A 14,699-nucleotide genomic window follows, 5' to 3' on the forward strand; every position below is an offset into this window, starting at 1 on the left:
CTCCTCATAAAGATTGTGTTTTCTGGAATTTTCGTGTACATAACGTTCCGGAAAACACATTCACAAAATGTTTTAACTGTTTTAACATTTAACTAATGTTTCTGCGTTTCATTTAATTGCCCTACAAGAAAAAACGAGTAAACGATTATTTAAAAGTATTTTCTTTTGCTAAATAAGAAGAAAAACTCGAAACAAACCAACAAAAAAAAAGAAAAAAGAAAAAAGATGTTTCTAGCTAATATAATAAAATCTTAATTATAGCCCAAGCAAATATTTTGTGGAATTCAATGTTTTTCAGTAATTTATTTTTATTTAAACTACATGTAAAAGATAAACTACAAAAGGAAGATGTATGTATGGTTGTGTATGCTACATGGGAACAGATGAATCTTCAGGAGTACTTCATTAACGGTAAGAATTTTGACAGTAAGTCGAGAATTTTCTTTAATTTGTTTTTCCTGGGAAAAAGAGCAGAAGTCTTTTCAGTTGGTAAAAGGGGACATTTACATTTCGTGAGAGACTGTATTGTAAAAAAAAAGACGTTAAATAGCGTAAACACATGCTGGATTAATTACTGCGATAATGTACAATAATTGATTTAACTTTTGGAAAATTGTCGAAGGATGGAACAGAATAGCTTTATCTTGACGCGTGTCCGTGAAGGCATCAATTCGTCCATTTTGCTTTTGACTTGCGCCTGCGCAGTCCTGCGTGTCTGACCTTCATAGGACTAACCATGTTCGCCAGGAGCAGCGCTTTGGTGTTCTCCCCACAATGGTAAAGTGAATAATTTTCTTATACTTTCTCCGCTGCCTTAAATGCAGTATTTTATAAGTTTACTTCAAGTAGATATGCAGCGGGAGTAAGTGTGTGACGTGTAGACTGCACCGTTTGCAGTTATTGAATACAAGGGCGCGCTATCTTGCAGGCCGCGGCTAATGAATGACAGCGCTGCCAATGGACACGTTCAGCCGGCTAGCCGTTAATGCTAACTGAGCTGACGTTTTTCAATATGAGGGGAAAAGGGAAATATTATCAGTGCCCCTGGATGATTTATCTTACTGCATTATCTAACACAGCACAAGAACAGCTAGAGTGAACTGTCACAGCTTTCTCCGTGTAGTTAGCCACCAAGCTAAAGGATGAGGGCTCTCCTTCAGGATTAGCAAACAGCTAAATCTATATCAAAGGTTCATTTAACATGAGTCTGTGCTGTAAAGTGGTGTTTTTGCTGTTTAGGATGTATTTGGATATTGATGAAGCTTGTCGGTTAAGCTCACATACACCCTTTCTGTTCACAGGGGGCAGGTCAGGAACATGGCTACCTTGAAGGACAGTAAGTACTTTGTATACTACTCTGATAGAAACATAACACATCTCGGATACAAAATCTGAATGGTCTCACACAAAATCTTTAATATTCCCTTTAATAAAGCTGCAAACATTTACTGGGTGTCACTTGATACCAGAACAAAGCATAATATATATTCTTTTTTTATTAAGCTAATGCAAAGGCTAGCAGGCAGTCTCGGGTTATCTCAGTCCATCTATTTCAGCCCTGATATCTTAGCATCTGGTTAACTGCTGATATGAAGTACCCGTGACACGAGCGTTAAATTCATTAGCAGTATATATTATGTGTAATCAGTGTTTTTTTTGGGGTTTTTTGTTTTATTTTCCATAGCAAAATGGAAAAAGGAATAGACAAGTTAAATTTAATTAATATTAGCTCTTTAATTTAATTAATATTCTCATGAACATCAGTTCATGAGGATATTGCATAAATTCTAATTCAAGCTGAATATGAGTCTCTAATGGAGACATTTAACAACTGTTAAACCTAATTTGAACTTGTACTTGCATAGTACCTTTCTACTCTGAGCCATAGGTGCTGTGATGAGAACATCAGAAAGTAGTGAATAATGAAAGAGGAAAAAGGGAAATTAAAAAAAAAAAAGACTAACAGCTGCTAAAGTGAATTACAATTATTTTGCTGAATTTTAGTTTTGTGAATAATAGAATTAAAGTGTTTTTGCAGGTTCGCCAATAATAAAGGGATGGATACCTCTTTTCTTAGTGTGTGAAATTGCATTCAGTTGTCATTTCTTTTCTCCCTCTAGTTACCATTCGGTTGAAATCCATCAAAAACATCCAGAAAATCACAAAGTCCATGAAAATGGTCGCCGCTGCCAAGTATGCTCGTGCTGAGAGGCAGCTGAAACCAGCACGTGTCTATGGCACCGGTTCTCTGGGTATGTACATCTCACTGTCACGTTGACTGAAGCTTAATATTGATTCCAATTCAGTTGATGATTGAAGGTTTTACTGCTTTCTTCAGCCCTGTATGAGAAGGCTGACATCAAAGCCCCGGAGGAGAAAGCCGCCAAGCACGTGATCATTGGTGTGACTTCCGACCGTGGGCTCTGTGGCGCCATCCACTCCGGTGTGGCAAAGACCATCAAGAGTGAGATTGCCAACCTAACCGGTGCTGGCAAGGAGGTGATGGTGATCAATGTGGGAGACAAGCTCAAGGCTCTGCTGCACAGGTGTGTTCAAGGTTTTCATCATTATATCATTTTATCAGTGTAATGATCATCATCTTCATCATCTCACTGTGAAAGGATGTGAATGTAGTCTAGTGTTTGGCTTCACTCAGCAGGTATTTAGGGATATTTAGCTTTTTTTTTCTTTTTTTTTTCCTGTCCTTTATGCTATGTGAATATTGGTTATTTTATTCCATGGAAGGTGTATTAAAGTAATATTTAGGCTACCTCAATGTTTTGTTTTTAATTCCTTTTTTGGGGGGTTGAGGGTATAATTTTATCTCGCACAGGAGCTGTTTGTCTGCTGTTACTTTACTGGGTTGATTTGTCTTATTGTGTGACCTTGATATTTTAATGTGTTAATTCATGCATTAAAACTCAAAGGTCACAGAAACAGAACTGCAGCTCCAGTTTTCTGTGAAATGTAATTCTGTTTTTTGCAGTGGAGTCTGGCTTTAAGAAGGCTGCTTCTTTCCTCTGAGCTTTGACTCTTGTCACATGCACAGTTATGACACAAAGTTAACGTAAACCTTCAAACTCTGGATTGGAGGCGTGTCTCCTTCCATCCATACTGTAGGACAGCTTTGATGGCAAGCTCAAGCTGAGGACTGAGGATCTAGCCTAAGACTGATTACTGAGCTCTGATCACGACGACTCTTGTTCTGCCTTAGAACTCATGGAAAACACATCATGTTGAACTGCAAGGAGATTGGCCGCAAGCCCCCCACCTTTGGTGACGCTTCAGTCATTGCCGCTGAGCTCCTCAACTCCGGATATGAGTTTGACCAGGGTTCAGTCATCTTCAATAGATTCAGGTACAAACAGGCTTTGAGGTTTCACTGTTTTCCTTCTGTTTTATTATCCAGATCAAAGCTAACCGACCCTCCCTGTCATGCAGGTCTGTTATCTCCTACAAGACGGACCAGAAGCCCATTTATTCCATAGACACAGTTGCTAACTCAGGTAGCACCAGTTGTTTTGTTAAATCCGTTTAACACGGAGCCATCAGAGATGTTGATCATCTCTCTTCTCCCTCAACAGAGAGCATGGGCATCTATGATGACATTGATGCTGATGTGTTAAGGAACTACCAGGAGTTCACTCTGGTCAACATCATCTACCTGGCCCTGAGAGAGTCGTCCACCAGCGAGCAGAGCGCCAGGATGACTGCTATGGACAGCGCCAGCAACAACGCCTGTAAGAATCTGAACTTCCTGCCAAACGTGCAGTCTTTTATTGTTTTCTTCTAGAAGTCAGAGTGGTGCTGATACTATTTCTCATTTTAAAAGATGCACTGATGTTAGAATATTTCTTTAACAGTTATCATCCAACAGCTATGTCGCCTTTGGAAATAACATCTAAATATATAAGCAGTAGCTAGCATAGCAGCTAATATGAGATGTTTCATAACACTGTCATGAGAAAGCTTAAGTGTTTAAAGACCGATAAGGTGGTCATAGCAGTTTATGGAAAGTTACTTATAGCATAAGTGCTGAGTATTTCTGGGTTTAGCATTTCAAATGGGTTTAATTCAAATTAACTTAAAATTATTGGGAAATAGCCTTCATTTACAGTATAACACCAGCATTATTTATAGATGCAAGTAATTAAAGATGCATAACAAAAAGGAACCCAAATAAAATGACAAATTGCATAAGAGGTTCGAAGGGAAATTAAAAATGGTTCATCCAAGCTCAAGCAGGCTTGAGGGACTTCCTTGGTTGCTCTTCCAGTTTCAGCCTGCTAACAAGGGCACTTTTAGGTCTTTAGATTCATGTCATTGCTAAAGGAGTTGTTTTTGTCAAATCAATTAAGTTTACACCTCTTGGATCTTGGTAGACATTGAAATGGGGCATGTTATAGACAAATGTAAGCAGATTTGGTATGTTAATGATTATTAATGGTAACAGAATCCAAAGTCATGATGACTGGGTTTTTATCCCTCAGTTGTAAAAGGCTGATGGGGTATTATCGCAACCCTGCCAGGTGGGTGGATGGTATAGACACGAAAGTTTGTGAATACGATGACTCAAGAAGGAAGTCGCCTTGGATTTTAAAATTCTTGCATCTACATCAACTAAGGGGTTATGGCTTTTCAAATTGATACCATAGGTGCATCTAATAGGAGGCTGACGGGCAGCAGTGGTGGCTGCCAGTGTTTCTTCTTTAAAATGCTCTTAAAGGCTTCAAACAATGACGAATAGAAAACAAGCTGAGAGGAGTTGGAGGCGATGGGTTTCTATAACTGTAACGTGTTATGATTTAGTTTGTGCTGAGTCATGCTTTTAATCCTTCCACCATAAAGATTTAAATTTGACCGTGACTGATTTTTCTCTCCCTTCGCTTCAGCTGAGATGATTGACAAGCTGACCCTCACCTTCAACCGTACCAGACAGGCCGTCATTACCAAGGAGCTCATTGAGATCATCTCTGGAGCCGCTGCTTTGTAAGTTTTAACCACGTCTTCAATTTTCTCTCCCACTTTTCTATCTTCCTCCATCCATTTACAATTTTTCCTGTGACTCATCCCTTCATTATGATCCTCATTCACTCTAACTTCCCTTCACTCTTAACTTTCTGACCTCGGAAACCCCCCCCCCCTTTTTTTTTTTCTCCTCCCAAAAGATTCCCACTTAGCTATGCATGTCTTTAAATTCCCAAAAGCTGTCAGATTTTTTTCATGACTAATTCTCCTCTCCGACCTAATCTACTCCTCCTCAACCTCTGCTGAACTCAGGAACTGAGGCTGGTCTTAACAGAGGAGGTAACAGTGGTAGACTGTAATGTAAAGAGCCCCACTGGGCTAGTGTAATGAAAACTAGCTGTGGAAGGGTCCTAAGTTCTAGTAAAGTAGACTAGAAATTTGACCGAGTAGTTTTCAGAGTTGTGGATTTCATTTTTAAATGTTTGAAACTTGTTCCTAACCTTTGCTTTTCTTTTTGCAGATAAACTGGTGGGATCTTCATTTCCATTATCTCTTCAAAGTACTTCAGACATGTTATTGTCCAGAGTCTAATGAACATTTGCGCTTGTATTTGTAAAATATATGGAGAAAATAAAGCTCTTACACAGAACGTCACCCTTTCATCACTTCCTGTATCTGTTTTTCCTCCAAATAAACTCTGATAGATGAGATGAATGTCGACGTGATACTCCAGTGAGATTTATTAAGTGGTTTTATAATGGCTTTGCTGTTTTGATGGAAATGCATTTGCTCAGTGGCTCCAGCTTGGCGTGCTTGTAATTCTTGAGATATTTCTGTATGAATATGCATTTGACCTCAATGCTTCTCTTATTATACCTTATCTTTATCAGCCATGATACGCTATATTGCCAAAAATCACTTGCATGGAAACTGGTGTATAAAAGGCAAGCAGCTAGACATGCAGACTACCACTAAATATTCCACAGTCAATTGTTAGTGAAAAGTGGAAGCAACTTGGCCATGAAGTGGTAGGACCCATAAAGCAGGGTCAGCAGATGCCAAGGCGCATGGTGAACTCTGTGCACTAACTTTCTGCAGAAGCAATCGCTGCAGGCCTCCAGACTTCATGTGGCAATCACATTAGCTCAGAAGAACAGAGCTTCATGGAATGGGTTTCCATGACCAAGTAGCTGCATCCAAACCTTGCATCACTAAGCGCAATGAAATCTGTTTGATGCCGCCTCTGGACATGTTCTCTTAATGTTTTAGCATACTAAGACATTTTGGACATTTTCATGCTCCTAACTTTGTGGGAACAGTTTGAGGTTGGACCCTTTCTGTTCCAACGTAACTGCAACAGTGCACAAAGCAGGTCCCTAAAGAAATGTATGGGTGAGTTTAGTGTCGAAGAGCTTGACTGGTCTGCACAGAGTCCCGACTTTAACTCGATAGAACACCTTTTGGCTGAATTGTAGTGGAGACTGTGACCTCGGACTTCTCATCCAACATCACCGTCTGACCTCACAAATGTGTTTCTGGAAGAATGGTCAGAAATTCCCATAAACACTCCTAAACCTTCTGAAATGCCTTCCCAGAAGAGTTGAAGCTGTTATAACTTTAAATCGTGGGCAGACATTAAACCCTATCGATTAAGAATGGGATGTCAGTCATGTTCATAAGTGTGTGTGAAGGCAGATGAGCGAGTTAGTGTCTGAAAGAGTGTTTGAGGTGTTGAGTGGATTCATTCATTCCTCACTCCACTTCACAGTTTGGTGCTTTATGGGAACCAGGCTACGTTTAAAAAGTTTTTGCAACTGAGCTTTAATGAAACAAAGTAAATGTTAAAGGTATATTTCAGCTCTCAAAGCTGTCAGTCTGTCAGTGCCTTTAATTTTGCAGTTGATCAGTGAACATTACAGTTTTTTTTCTTCTTCTTACATGGTCAATAGTGCAAACTTTGCACTAACCAATAAAGTGTACTTATTTCACACAGTGATTTTGTTTGGTGGGCACTCTCATTTAAAAAAATCTCAACAAACTAACAAAAGTATAAATGACAAACAAATGCCCCGACCTTATCATATGCATAGGTTATTGCTTAGATGGTCCTCAGCCTGTGGATAATCACAGTGTAAATTGGTCGCTTGCTGTTCCTTTAGAGACCACCAGGTGTTGCTCTGTGATCAGAAATGTGAGGTCTTCGAGCCCAACGCAACAACCTGCATTTACTTGTAAAGTGGTGCTTTTGTATGTGTAACAGCAAAATGACATGTAACACCTTCGGTTAGTTCTGCTTAATTAATCCACTGCATTCAGATTTAACCTGTGATGTGAGTCCAGCTGTGTAGGCTAGGTCTTCTGGTTTCTCATGTTAATGTCGGCTAAAGTTAGAGGGCAATAGCTTCTTCCAAATATAGACAGAAAACAGAAGACTCTTGTGGTTTACATTTATTGTTTATGGTTCTGTGGATGCCTGTGTGTGTGTGTGTGTGTGTGTGTGCTTATATGTCCTGCAGACCTTGTTTGTCTATTGTATTTGTGCTTGTTATTGTTTACTCCTGAGGGTAGCAGGGAGCGATTGCATCTGAACACTGAAATTACAGCGATGCCAGACTCTGATAATCGCAGTCAGAGAGCAGCAGCCTTCTCATCTCCCCCCCTCACCGCTGAGGCCCAGTACTCCAACATTACATGGACGTGAGTGACGGTGGGTAAGGGGAACACTGGGAAGTGGGGTTTTTTTTGTGATTTTTTTTTTTTTGCTAGGAAATGTGAGAGTTTTGGATAAATGCTCGATAGTGAAAACAGAGCAGACTGTGTGTGTCTTGTAAAAAAGTAAAAAAATAAATAAAAATTGTGTAGTTGAAAAGTCACTGCAGAAATAGGACGTCCACTATAAAGGGCTTACTGACAGAGATAGTGCACCTTTGTTTTTTTTCTTTCCGGCAGCAAAGTGTGAAGCCTGAGAAGTTATCTCTGCAGAAATAATTTTCTTTTCTGTCTTGATGATTGCAAGGAAGAGAGTACATCTACCATAATGCAAGCCAAACACTGCGAGGTATTCGACATATCAGTCGTTGGAAGGCTTTAGTCAAAGTAAAAAGTAGGATGTCTTTAAGGTCTCAGTGCTGAGAATTCAAATGATGGAGAAAGTGTGTGAAAGAATATTCACTTTAAATATATTACCTTATATGGACGACATGTCAAGCTGAAAAAAAGTATTTTTTTCCCTCATGTTTTAAAGAGTTTTTTTCCCCTTTCACACTATAAGTGTGAATGGCCTATGAATAACCGTCTATACTTGTGTTAATTTCTGGCACTCACTATCTCATTGTTGTCAAAAGAAAGCTAATGATTTAATTAAAATCTGACACGGTTCCTGTTTTTGATTTTAATTTTTTTTCTTGCCTGCCAAATCGTCATTTATGCATTTTTTCATTTAATAAGATGATAACAATTGTAAGGCTTCTGTTACTTGAGCTCTGAGAATGTGGCCAAGCGTCGGGCTGTGGTGGCAGCGGCCATGTGTGGCCACTTGTTGGCTCAGTCCCTGTATTCAGTCTGTCATCTCCTACTTAGCTGGCTAATCTGTGTCTGATTTGTTCCCATTACTGCTGCGACAAGGTAACACGAGTAGACAGCAAAAATTCAGAATTTCCTAACTTGAAAATGTAGCAGTGCCTCAGTTTTTGGTCCCTCCTTGACATGAGCCAGGCGGGATTTAGTTAAGTTCAGGGTATTCTGATGAAAATCCCTCACTGCCACAGACTGTATATAAAAGATGACCATTAAACATTAGTTTATGAAGTCATGTTCTGGATCCTCGAGCTCAGCTTTTTGGCTTTGAAGCTCTGTTTAGTGACCGAAAGAATGATGTTGCAGATACAACAGGTAGTAATAGGTTTCCTTTGGAGCATGGCTGGGCTCTCCCTTGGAGATAGGGTGAGGAGCTTGGCCATTTGAGGGGCACTCAGAGTAAAGCTGCTCCTCCTTCATATCAACCTGTTCATATCAACCAGTTCAGATTCAGGCATCTGACTAGGACGCCTCCTGGAGGCCTCCTAGGTAAGGTTTTTCTGTCATGTCCTGCCGGGAGGAGGATGGGGCAGACCCCAGAAAGATTTTATCTCTCAGCTAGCTTTGGAATGACTGGATTTTTCCCTGGATGGGAATGGCAAGAGGGAAATCTGGGCTTCTCTGCTCAGGCAGTTGCCGAATAAGAGAAGGAGAATGGATGGATGGATGGTGTGTTGTATTAAATAAGATTTGAAAGTAGTGTTTGCACATTCTAAAAGTCTTCCTCAACATTCTTCTCACTTGATTTATTTTTTAAATGATTTTCTACTGACTTTATGAGCTCGTTTTTTTGGGGGGTCTTTTTTTTGCAAACAGATCAGTCGCTGCCTGCTGGACTTCAGAAAGAAGGCAAGAATCTATTCTTTCTAGATCTGGAGGATATGTCCATTGTCTACTTATTGCACAGGAAAACTAGGTGGACGTGGCTATGGTAAGTACACCCAGTCAACACTGAATCACGTTTTTGTGTTTATTTTATAGCTCAGGTCTTTGACAGGAATGACATATTTACAGTTCACATGTGCGGAAAAGGTGATGCCCAAAACAGCAAAAGTAAGACCCAAGCTACGGCAAATTTTGACACAAAAAATGCTGCCAATCACTAATAAACTCTAATGCTGGAGAACTTCTATCAAAGTACAAAACAACTTCCTGCACTTTCATTCTTCAGTTATTATTTTGCTTAATGAGGGAACTGGCAAAGTGAGTTAATAGGAGGCTGATTCGAGGCTGACGCCATAATGAAGAGGCTCAAGCATCAGTGAAGAAAAAAGAAAATGTGCGTGTCAGCACCTGCATGTATTTCAGCATTAAGGAGTGTGTAAAGGTGTGCGTGTGGGAATGAGTGAAGACATTTGAACATTGTGTTCAGGGGCCTTGCCGCGGCTCTGTATTAGCTTCACCTCGTTATCGTTATCGCCCTCCTCCATTGTGGCATGACGGGCGGAAAATGATTAGAGGAACAGGTGACAATGGAAGCAGAGATTTCTGCCTTTACCCGGGGCAGTGCCACTGTCAGGTACAGCAGCATTACACTCAAAAGAAAAGAAGAGGGGCGCCGCACAAAAGAGCTCCTTTCTTAGTTTAAAACACTCATGTCTTCTTCAAGAGTGCAGAATGGCTGTTCTGTGGGAGCCAATTGACTTCCTCCATCCCTCCATCCTTCTCACAGGTAAGAGGGATGAGAGCTTTGAAAAGGAAAGACTTTCCACTCCTCCTCCTTTCTTCTTCACTCTCAACTTCTCTTATTATGATCGGAAAGGAAAAGTAAGAGAGATGAAGACAGGAAGCGAGGCTGTTTCCCACGACGTGTGTGTGTGTGTGAGCGACAGATTCTGATGTAGTAACGCCAGGGCATTATCTCATTCACCCCCCTTCTTATCTCAGTACGTTTTCCTCCTTCTTTTTCCCCCTCTCCCCCCCAGCCTTACACAAAGCTATCTGCTCTGTGGACTTTTCTGACTATTTATGTCGGACAAGGTCAGGATCGTTTAAACCGCTCTGCCTCTCTCAGCCCCTGCAGATGAGATAGCGCAGGAAGGGAGGGAGAAGCGATCGATTCCCGCCGCCACGCAGATTTATTCCCTGTTCCTCCTCCTTCTACTCTCCCCATTCTCCCAATGGGATTCTGTACCAAAAGCCAGGAGGGAGGGTCACCACTGCTGCTTCTCCTGTCCCCAGCCTCATCAGTCTCTTTAACACCAGTGGCATTTAAAATACAGTAGCAGCCGTTAAACTGGCCACTTTTCTCCAGGTCCAAATGAGAGCCTTCCACCCATCATTCTGACTGGATCCGATTTCTGAGGGGGTGTGAATGGTGAGGGCTGTTGGGAGAGAGAGAGAAAGGAAGAGATTTAGACAGGGGAAGTGTCTGTGTGTATCATTCACAGGGGTGTTTTACAAGTGAAATGGGGCACTTAGTCCTGTGTGGACGAGGAAACTGGATGCAAATAGTCAGAGGAGTTAGTGTGTGCTCGGGAATGCCGCTGAACATTTAGTTTTAATCAAGGGGTGGATTGCTGTAATTCCAAGCTGGCACATGTCAATCAAATAAGATGTTAAAGTTTCACTCCTAGACCTCAGACTTTAAATATCTCGGGATTCAATACATTTTTGGCATTGATGCAATTTTTTCTCTGTTTTAGTGCAACATATTAATTTTGATTGTTTTGATGGTGAGTTACCCAGTTATCAGCAGTTGAAATGTCTGTTTTTTCTTAGATATAATGGAACTAAGTTGAAGCTACAGTAAATGGTGCTCAGTGAAAGAAACAGAGTCACAGTGGAAGATTATACACAGTAGAAAAGATGGATGTGGGTTCTGCATCTGAAAAGTAAAACTAATGCAAGGCTGCCTTAAACCTGCATTCTTTTGAATAACCTGTGTTGACAAAAAAGACTTCCAGTCTTTGGAGAAACCTCCCTCTGCCCTCTCCTCAGTAAACACTTTCCTGATGAGTTCATGATCCACATTTATAATGAACAAAATATTGAGTGCATTTTGTAAATTTTAGTCATTATAAGAGTCAGAAGGTGGGTTATCTGCTGATTACTGGTGTGAATGTCTGAAAAAAACAATAAGAAACAGACTTCATGAGGGTGGCCCTGTGCCCGCTGACCAGCACTGTGGAGCCTGATTTACATTTACCATAGAATACCAGAATTGGCAGGTCCACCACTGGTGCCCTGTGCCTTTCACAGATGAGAGCAGGTTGACCCTGAGCACATATGATAGATGTGAAAGGGTCTGGAGAAGTCGTGGAGAATGTTATGCTTCCTCTAATATCATTCAGCATGACCGGTTTAGTGTTGGGTCAGTGATGGTCTGGGGAGGCACAAACCTCTACAGGCTGACTGCCATGAGGCGTTGGGATAAAATCCTTAGACCGCTTATCAGTTCCTACGCTGGTGAAGGTACTGGGTTCCTCCTGGTGCTTGACATCGCCTGGCCTCTTGCAGGAATATGTGAAATATGCTGGCAGTGTCTGTATGATGAAAGAATTGACACTACTGATTGGCTAACCTGAACTAAATCTAATAAATCACTGCTGGGACATTATGTTTAGATCCCCTAGGAAACCATTCATTGTCTCATTAGGAACACAGTCCAACATCACCCAAGCCCATGGGGGCTGTACAAACTGTTGAGTACCATTCTGAGTTGCTGCAATGAAATTCTGGCAAAATGGACTAGCTTGGCGCATAACTTTTTCACTTTAGTTTCAACTTCACTGGCTTTAGCCAATAGGTTACCTTTCCACCCTTTTGTCTACAAATGGTTAATTCTGGCTCCAAAGAAGCCACCTTGGCACAGGCGAAATGCTAACTTTGAGGCTCAAAATGTGCCACCCCCAAAAAGTCGATGTCATTGTGGGTTTTATATCCAGTCTATGGTGTTGATCACTCTTTTTTTCTTTCACTAAACTAGAGAAGCAGGCTAACATTATAGCTCAACGAAGAGGGTAAGTTACATCCTGCCATGGGTACACAAATGTTTTATTCTGCAGTTTATTTGGGTAGGTAGGTGGAATTTTACTAGACAGAAAAGTTCTAACATTAAAAAGATGCTGGCTTAGATTAATGGGCGATCTGGCCTTTTAAAAAAACAACAACAATGAAGAGATTAAATGGTTTAGCTCTAATTCATTCAAACATTTTGCAGAAACGTTAAAAGTTTTCATGCAAATGTTGGAAAAATTCCAATAATTGCAAGGATTACGTTTTCTTTTTATCTTGTTTGAGCAGAAACTGTCATAATCACTTACACCGCAGGACACAAAACTCTCCTTTGAAAGCCAGGATGACACCGATATCTAACAGTAAAACCTATTCACGAAACTGATCATATCATCTCATTAGATTCAGTTCATGTTGAGGTTTTCTCAAAGACAGCCAGCGTAGCGTGAAGCTATGTGTCGTCGGCTTTGTCTGAGCGAGCGTTTTGTTTGTGAGAACACTTACATATGTCTTCTACATTGTGCGTGTGTGTGCGTGTGTGTGTCTGCCACTCATGTCTTGGGTTACTGTGTTTCTGGCTGTATGATAGATGGCTCAGCCCAGCCTCAGAGCCCCCAGCCTGAGCTGCCGGACAGCATGTCACTGCCAGTTTCCGCCAACTGTGTGTGCGTGCATGTGTGTTTGAATATGATGATGTCTACGATTCTGCGTGTGTGTCTGGCCAGTTCCGACCCCCTACTGCAACAGGATAGGTGGGTAAGGATGCCCTGGCAGTGTGTTTGAATCAGTGTGTGTGTAGTGTGAAATGCCCGAGGTCCACATCCTGCTGAGCGTGGCGGCCCCAGCCCTTTCCTGTCCAGACCACACGTCTAACCAAAACCCAATGTGTCCTTATGTGTATCTCAGTGTGTACAAGTCTGTGTGTGTGAGTGTGTTCAGTAAGCTCTTTATTTAGGGTCACAACTACAAAGGATTTCCTTATGACATAAATATTTAATCTGTGAATATGTGACGAATATGTGACGAATGTGTGACGAATGTGTGAAAAAGACATTTTCTTAAGCAAAACTACAACCAACAGTTCAAAACGCCCAATATATCCATTGACTATTTTATGAGGATGATTTAAAAATAAACATAGCTGGGTTAAATATTTGGACATAGACAATTTCTTTTATAACACTGGATAAGCACATTGTCATGATAGATGAATTCTTAAGTGTACAGATACTTTATACTCAGATTCAGCTAAAAGGAGCAAAGGTGGCTCAACAGGATTTAAAGGTAAATAAGCGAAATATTCTGTCTGCAGCGTTTGAGCTGGATTTCATTTGATGAAGACAAAAATATGAAAGGAAGATTCCTATAAAGTTGTCCCCCATATTGAATGTTATACAATAAATGGTCATGACTGGTTGGTATCTGGTTCCTGGAGGCTCAGAACAAACTAACATTATTAGACAATAAAGCCAAAAATATATATTTAACAATGTAATCATGATGTAAATAATCTTTAATATGGGCCAATGTGATTGGATAGTTTTTTCCTTCTTTTTTTTATGTATCCTTTAAGTTTTCTGAACTCTGTTGCTTTTATTTTGAAAGGGGGAAAGTGGTAGGTTAAAAGAAGAGGAAAGACAACAAGGTGAAAAAGTATCTTCTTAGATTTGGTCTCATTAGCACATGTGGCCTTATGTGGGTTGTGTATGTTTAGTGTAAGTGTGTAACCTGGCAAACCTGCTAGCACAGCACATGGTGCATTCCGGTGGTTGTGTTAATCTCATACTTGTGAAGAAAGGCAGTACTGTTAAAGTGTGTTTTACAGGAAATGAAGCATATATAAGTTCAGTCATGCTTAAATTCAGTGAGTTAAAACTACATTTCACATGTGATTATATCCTGATTATTTTTGCTATAAGAGCGACTGTGTGTACCCTCTTGATAATGTAAACTCTCATAGCAGAATTGCCATCTGGTCAGGATGTTAATGTGTGGTAATTTGTTGGTTTTGTTTACTTTCATTGGTGTTATCGTTTGATCAGATCATGTTATCGTTTGATCAGTGTGTTAAGCTTATTTTGTTGAACTATGATTAGAAATTGCACCATCACTCTGCTTCTCTAGCTTTTCATAACTGGCTTACTTCCCAGTGATGTAAATTAAAAAAATGCCCATGTTTGAGTCACTATTATAACTTT

The 14,699-nt window shown here is 40.5% G+C and overlaps 1 protein-coding gene across 3 annotated transcripts; it reads left to right on the forward strand.

The window, feature by feature from the left end:
* The first annotated feature begins 689 nt into the window (after positions 1-689).
* atp5f1c (ATP synthase F1 subunit gamma) lies at positions 690-5,682 on the forward strand. Of its 3 annotated transcripts, none has more exons than XM_005745659.1 (9): positions 690-777; positions 1,302-1,336; positions 2,121-2,252; positions 2,339-2,546; positions 3,215-3,358; positions 3,442-3,506; positions 3,585-3,740; positions 4,893-4,989; positions 5,489-5,682. In XM_005745659.1, the coding sequence occupies exons 1-9, from the start codon at positions 737-739 to the stop codon at positions 5,490-5,492; spliced, it is 882 nt and encodes a 293-aa protein (XP_005745716.1). In that variant the 5' UTR covers positions 690-736; the 3' UTR covers positions 5,493-5,682. The 3 variants fall into 3 exon arrangements, with proteins under 3 accessions (XP_005745716.1, XP_005745715.1, XP_005745717.1); XM_005745658.2 differs by lacking the exon at positions 5,489-5,682 and adding an exon at positions 5,281-5,302; XM_005745660.1 differs by lacking the exon at positions 5,489-5,682 and having other exon boundaries at positions 4,893-4,993.
* Positions 5,683-14,699: the final 9,017 nt, after the last annotated feature.

The sequence above is a fragment of the Pundamilia nyererei genome, unplaced genomic scaffold, assembly GCF_000239375.1.
Source record: "Pundamilia nyererei isolate P.nyererei 1_Seehausen unplaced genomic scaffold, PunNye1.0 scaffold00162, whole genome shotgun sequence".
NCBI lineage: Eukaryota > Metazoa > Chordata > Actinopteri > Cichliformes > Cichlidae > Pundamilia > Pundamilia nyererei.

Bases quoted from the DNA above. Each gene is read 5' to 3' on its own strand.
- atp5f1c (XM_005745658.2), top strand. From the start codon at position 737: ATGTTCGCCAGGAGCAGCGCTTTGGTGTTCTCCCCACAATG. The intron at 2,547-3,214 runs GTGTGTTCAAGG...GTTCTGCCTTAG, and splicing joins CTCAAGGCTCTGCTGCACAG to AACTCATGGAAAACACATCA. The intron at 3,507-3,584 runs GTAGCACCAGTT...CTCCCTCAACAG, and splicing joins AGACACAGTTGCTAACTCAG to AGAGCATGGGCATCTATGAT.